The sequence below is a fragment of the Caenorhabditis briggsae genome (genome assembly GCF_000004555.2).
Source record: "Caenorhabditis briggsae complete genome, chrIV, whole genome shotgun sequence".
Taxonomy (NCBI): Eukaryota; Metazoa; Nematoda; class Chromadorea; order Rhabditida; family Rhabditidae; genus Caenorhabditis; species Caenorhabditis briggsae.
In genome coordinates, this window is record NC_013487.2 from 14,933,334 (window position 1) to 14,939,712 (window position 6,379).

At 34.3% G+C, this 6,379-nt stretch overlaps 2 protein-coding genes across 2 annotated transcripts in view; one reads left to right on the forward strand and one right to left on the reverse strand.

Moving 5' to 3' along the window:
* Nucleotides 1–5,054, reverse strand: part of CBG15627 — a gene marked incomplete at both ends in the record, with an annotated part of 19,461 nt that extends 14,407 nt beyond the window's left edge. The window contains 4 exons of the mRNA XM_045236232.1: nucleotides 2,194–2,287; nucleotides 3,183–3,305; nucleotides 3,785–4,003; nucleotides 4,785–5,054. Coding sequence (XP_045095753.1) covers nucleotides 2,194–2,287; nucleotides 3,183–3,305; nucleotides 3,785–4,003; nucleotides 4,785–5,054 — 706 coding nt within the window. The remainder of the gene's footprint in view (nucleotides 1–2,193; nucleotides 2,288–3,182; nucleotides 3,306–3,784; nucleotides 4,004–4,784) is intronic.
* Nucleotides 1,066–2,055, forward strand: CBG15628 (the record flags this gene model as incomplete). The annotated part of the gene is made up of 2 exons (XM_002648771.1): nucleotides 1,066–1,230; nucleotides 1,855–2,055. 2 exons carry the CDS (start codon nucleotides 1,066–1,068, stop codon nucleotides 2,053–2,055), a joined length of 366 nt encoding a protein of 121 aa, XP_002648817.1.
* Nucleotides 5,055–6,379: the final 1,325 nt, after the last annotated feature.

Genomic DNA, 6,379 nt, shown 5'->3' on the forward strand with positions numbered 1-6,379 from the left:
TTTGTCTAATTTGAAACTGTTCAACCCCAACAACACAAGTCATATATACACCCGTGTGTTTCTCTGTTTCTCTGCGTCTCTCTCTCTCTCTCTCTCTCTCTCTCTCTCTCTCTCTCTCTCTCTCTTTCTATCTCTGTCCTTTTCGAACATTTTCTCAATTACAAGAGAAAAATACAGACAACAAAACATACAGATCGAAAGAGAGAGAGAGAGAGAGAGAGAGAGAGAAAGAGACGCAGAGAGAAAGAGAGAGAGAGAGACAGTGTGATACACAAATCAACGCTAAACACTTCAGCGGCAGCCAGTGACACACAGGAAATCGCATCAATTTCCACGTGGTGGCAAGTGAGTTTTACCAACCTCTAATAGAAGGGCACCCAGCCAAATATTCAGCATTTTTGGGCTTTAAAATGGCAAAAGCAATCAATCTCGAAGCCTTTTCTAACAAAACTGAGACAATCTCAAAGGCGAAGGGTTACGGTAAGGCTCCATAACCCTCAATTTTGGACCCACAAATCGGGGCACCTCTAATAGAAGGGCACCCTATCAAATTTGAGCCAATTTTCTCGTTTTCTATAGTAATAAAGGTGCGGGATTACTGTAGCTGCTCTGTTTTCATGGACTCCAACCCCTTTGGGGCCGAAAATAGGGCATTTTTAGGCTTAAAAACGCTGAAAATCCCATATTTTCTCCATTTTTGTTGATTATTCATACATATCATAGTTCATTTCCCCTATTATTGTTGTTATTGATGAAAAAATGTGGTTTTTGAGCTTTTAGACACATTTTTTGAGATCAACATGTCATCAAAAAGCTCATTTTTGGCTGAAAATCGCTGGAATTCGGGTGTTTTCAGCCATTTTCAGCCATTTTCAAGCCGTTTAATCTCAAAAGTAGCTCAAATTTTGGCCGTTTTCAGCCTGTTTTAAAGCCATTTTCAGTTCCAAAATCTTAATTTTCAGCGATTTCCCTGATTTTTAGTAGCTCATTTTGACCCCGATTTTTCAGCTTTTTTCCCTGAAAAATCCCAAATTTCAGCCTTTTTCAGATGTAAATCTCCAGAAAATGTCAACGACGTCATCGACCACAACCTGCCCGGCGTGTCACGAGAAACGTGTGAAGAGCCGTTTCAGTTGGCGTGCGATCCTATGGGCCATCTTCTGTTTTCCGTGCGGTTTCTATTGTTGTTTGCGCCGCAAAACCTACTACTGTACACACTGTCAGTGTGATGTGAGTCTTTTTTTTGCGATTTTTGGCTGAAATTCCGCTGAAAATAGCCAAAAATTCGGCTGAAAATCGCCTAAATCAATTTTCCAGACTTTTTCATCTCAATTTTCGAATTTCCCGCCCTTGAAAACCCCCAAAAACAATTTTAAAAAACAAATTGCCACCGGTGGGAATCGAACCAACAACCCCTAGATCCAAATTTGCCCGTCGAAAATCCCACTAGGCCAGCCGAGCACTTTTTTTTGGAAAAATCGATTTTAGGCCATTTTAAGCCATTTTAGGCAATTCTGAGCCTATTCTAAGCTCATTTCAAGCTTTTTTAGAGCTAAATATCGTCTGAAAATGGTCTAAAACCAAGTTTCCGCACTTTTTGGTGCCGATTTTTGGATTTCCCGCTTTTGAAAACCTCTAAAAATTTTTAAAAAACGAATTGCCACCGGTGGGTGTCGAACCAACAACCCCTAGATTCAAATTCTTTCGTCGAAAATCCCACTCGGCCATCCGAGCACTTTTTGCAAAAGTCGATTTTAGACTATTTTAGACTATTTCAACCCTATTTTATGTCATTTTAGACCATTTTAAGCCTATTTTCAGCCAGTTTTAGTCTAAATTATTCCCGATTTTCAGGTTGTAAAACGCACGGAAACTCGCCAAATCATGCCACGTGGCAGTATGAATCATGGCTACAATTATCGCCTCTACGAAGCCACAAAAACCGGTCTACCGCCAGATTTCGCCGCCGCCTACCGTAACCCAGCGCTGTCTACAGTATCCAGCACCGGCTCTGAGCAATCAACGACACTTTCGACGGCTCCAATTATTCCATAATTACGACTAATTAAGGGTGCCTTTTATTAATTGCTTTTGGTGTCGCTTTTTTGTATACTTTTTGATGATAAAATTTGTCATTTTTCTCCGATTTCTCGTTAGGCTCCGCCCACTTTTAGGCTCCGCCCACTCGCTCACCATTCGATTTCTTTGCACTTTGTTCTTTTTCGCGTTCCAGTGCCAACAATTTCGTCTCGAACGCTTTGGATTTGATTAGGGCACGATGATCGATCTGAAAATTCAAATTTTCAGTGATTTTTAGGCTTTCTAGGCCGGTTTTGGGCCAATTTTAGGCCAAATTCGGCTGAAAATGAGCAAAAATATGGTTGAAAATTACGATTTTTGAATTTCCCGCCCTTGGAAATCCCGAAAAAAAATTCAAAAAGGAAATTGCCACCGGTGGGGTTCGAACCCCGGACCTCTAGATCCAAATTTGCTCGTCGAAAATCCCACTCGGCCATCCGAGCACTTTTTCTTGGAAAGCAAATTTTAGGCCGTTTTAGGCTATTTTAGGTCGGTTTTCGCTCATTTTAGGCCTAATTTAGGTCATTTTAGGCTTATTTTAGGCTTATTTCAGGTCGTTTTACGTCATTTTAAGCCTATTTCAGGTCATTTTAAGCCTATTTTAGGTAATTTTAGACCTATTTCAGGCTATTTCAGGTCATTTTAGGACTATTTAAGGTCATTTTAGATCGGCTGTAGGCCTAGGTAAGGTATTTTTAGGCATAATTTAGGCCTATTTCAGGTCATCTCATGTCTATTTTAGCTAATTTTAGACCTATTTTAGATACTTCAAGTCTGTTTCAGGTCATTTTAGCCCTATTTTCGGCCATTTCAGATCATTTTAGGACGATTTTGGGTCATTTTAAGCCTATTTTCGGCCACTTTAGGCCTGTTTTCGGTTATTTTAGGCCCATTTTATGTCATTTTAGGTCATTTTTGGACTACTGTAGGTCATTTTAGGCCATTGTAACTCATTTTATGTCGGTTTCAGGTCATTTTAGGCATATTTGAGGTCATTTTAGACCAATTTTAGATCATTTTAGACTGATTTAGACCGTTTTTAGGCCTTTTTTCAGCTATTTTCGGCCATTTTCAGTCAATTTTAAGCCTAAAAAACGTCTCACCTGCGACGCTCCCAAATTTTCTCGCAACAGACCGATATGTTGCTCGTAGATGACAATATCCGCCTCCAGAATCTCGATAAATCGATCCTGAGCGACGATCGCCTCTTTCAAACGATCTATATCCTCGAATATCGCCGTTTTTTGAGTCACATGGTAGTTGATCGCGTTTTCGGCCTGCAAAAAATCGATTTTTTGGCACATTTTCAGTTGAAAATTAGCTGAAAATGGCTTTAAATGGCTCCAAAGTGCGATTTTTAGGCTGAAAATGACTTTAAATTGGTTCAAATTGACTGAAAAATGTCATTTTCTGCCAATTTTAGTCATTTTCGGAACGTTTCTAAGCCATTTTAGACCAATTTCAGGTCATTTTCCGCCTAGTTTAGTCGATTTTGGACCATTTTCAGCCAATTTAAGTGGTTTTTGGCACACTTCTAGGGCCATTTTCACGAACTCTTCATCATTTTCAGCTCGAAAATCGCCGTTTTTGTGCTGTAAATGCTCGAAAACGCCATTTTTCGGGGCTAAAAATTGCTCATTTTAGGCCGAAAATCATGATTTTTGGCTCATTTTGACCGATTTTCCTTCCGAAAATCAATTTCTACCTGCAACAAGTCATCGACCATCAATTCCATCAACTTATTCGACTCATCGACTTCCGAGTCTAGCGATCGCTTGGCTTTCTCGCTGGCATCCAGCTCTTCGGTCAATTTGAACGTTTTCTCCTTTAAATGAGCCACTTGGTCTTTTAAATGTCCGTTTTGCTCAATTTCCCAGTTTCGGGACGAGCGGAGAGTGTCGACCTCTTCTTGGAGACGTTCCGTCTGGAAATGGGGGTTTCAGCATTTTTTTTAATTTGGATTCAAAATTTTTCCAAAAATTCAAAATTCATCAATTCTGATAAAAATTGATATGACAGGCTAAAACAGCTTGAAAACATTATTTTTTAAAGAAAAACTCAAAATTTTGAAAAATTGAAAAATAAAATTTTTTTGAAATTTTGGTCAAAAATTTTTTTTCAATTGCCCAAATTTTAGAATTTTTCTTAACGAATATTACTTTACAAGCCATTTTAGGTCGTCATATCAATTTTCATCAGAAATGATCAACTTTGAAATTTTTGGAAATTTTCAATTTTTCGAAAAAATTATTTTTTCAATTTTCCAAAATTTCGAATTTTTCTTGCAGAATATGGCTTTTCATGCCATTTCGGGTCGTCAAATCATTTTTTATCAAAATTGGTAGATTTTGAAATTTTTCGAAAAAAATCAAAATTTTCAAAAAAAAAATTTTTCAAATTTCGAATTTTTGAATTTTTTTTTTGCAGAATATTGCTTTCCAAGCCAATTCAGGTCGTTATATCAATTTTTATCAGAAATGATCAACTTTGAAATTTTTGGAAAAAAACTCAAAATTTCCAAAAAAAGTTTTTTTTTCAATTTTTCAAAGTTTCGAATTTTTCTTACAGAATATCGTTTTTCAAGCCATTTCAGGTCGTCATATCAATTTTTATCAGAATCGGTGGATTTTGAAATTTTTAGAATTTTCTCAGTTTTCAGCCTAGGAAACTCTAGCAAAAGCCGTTTTTCGACTCAAAATCCCAACCTGATCCTCAAATTTCGCGTTAATCTCCTCCAGGGAGCTCTCCAACTCCTTAATCCTCGCCGTCGCCGCCACTTTTGCTTTAAGACCCGCCGTTTTTGCCTCTTTCGTGTATTTCAGAATCTCCAGCTCGTAGTCTTGCTTCATCTTCTCCACCGCCGAATTCAAGTCCGATACTTGAAGACGTAGCAAAGCGTTTTCAGATGCCGCCTCCGTTAGAGCGTGCTCTAAGGATTCAGAAGACGGATTCTGATGACTGAACGACGACGTCATCAGATTCTGATGTCTAGAAGATCCAGAAGACGTCAAAATAGACGAAGAATTCGGATTCAAGTCAAAAGTGACTCGTTTTCTCTGATTTTTCCGGTGTATTCCATCGATATCTGGTAGAATCGAGAGTTTTGAAGACGTTGTTGCTGATGATGACGTGGATTCGAATGGAGGATCCAGTGGTGGTGGAGAGAACGTTCCAGATGATGACGTCGGAAGGGTAGTGGATTCTGGAGAGCAAAAATCGATTTTTAATTAGTTTTTGGGGTTAAAATGACTGAAAATTTGGATTTTTAGAGCTAAAAATCGTCTGAAAAGCTGAAAAATCGAATTTTCAGCGAATTTTTGAAATTCCTAAAAATTCCAAAAATATCAGAAATTCCATTTTTCGCTCTAAAACTCTAAAATTCTAAAATTATAAAATTCTAAAATTCTAAAATTTTAAAAATTCTAAAATTCTAAAATTCTAAAATTCTAAAATTCTAAAATTCTAAAATTCTAAAAATTCTAAAAATTCTAAATTTCTAAATTTCTAAAATTTTAAAATTTTAAAAATTCTAAAATTCTGAAAATTCTAAAAATTCTAAAAATTATAAAATTCTAAAATTCTAAAATTTTAAAAATTCTAAAATTCTAAAATTCTAAAATTCTAAAATTCTAAAATTCTAAAATTCTGAAAATTCTAAAAATTCTAAAATTCTAAAATTCTAAAAATTCTAAAATTTTAAAATTTTAAAAATTCTGAAAATTCTAAAAATTCTAAAATTTTAAAATTCTAAAATTCTAAAATTCTAAAATTATAAAATTTTAAAATTTTAAAATTCTAAAAATTCTAAAATTCTAAAATTCTAAAAATTCTAAAATTTTAAAAATTCTAAAATTTTAAAATTCTAAAATTCTAAAATTCTAAAATTATAAAATTTTAAAATTTTAAAATTCTAAAAATTCTAAAATTCTAAAATTCTAAAAATTCTAAAATTTTAAAATTTTAAAAATTCTAAAATTCTAAAATTCCAGAAAATTCTAAAATTCTAAAATTCTAAAATTCTAAAACTCTAAAATTCTAAAATTTTAAAATTCTAAAATTCTAAAATTCTAAAATTCTGAAAATTCTAAAATTCTAAAAATTCGAAAATTTTAAAATTTTAAGAATTCTAAAATTCTGAAAATGCTAAAAATTCTAAAAATTCTAAAATTCTAAAATTCTAAAACTCTAAAATTCTAAAATGTATAAAATTCTAAAATTTTAAAAATTCTAAAATTCTAAAATTCTAAAATGCTAAAAATTCTAAAATTCTAAAATTCTAAAATTCTAAAACTCTAAAATT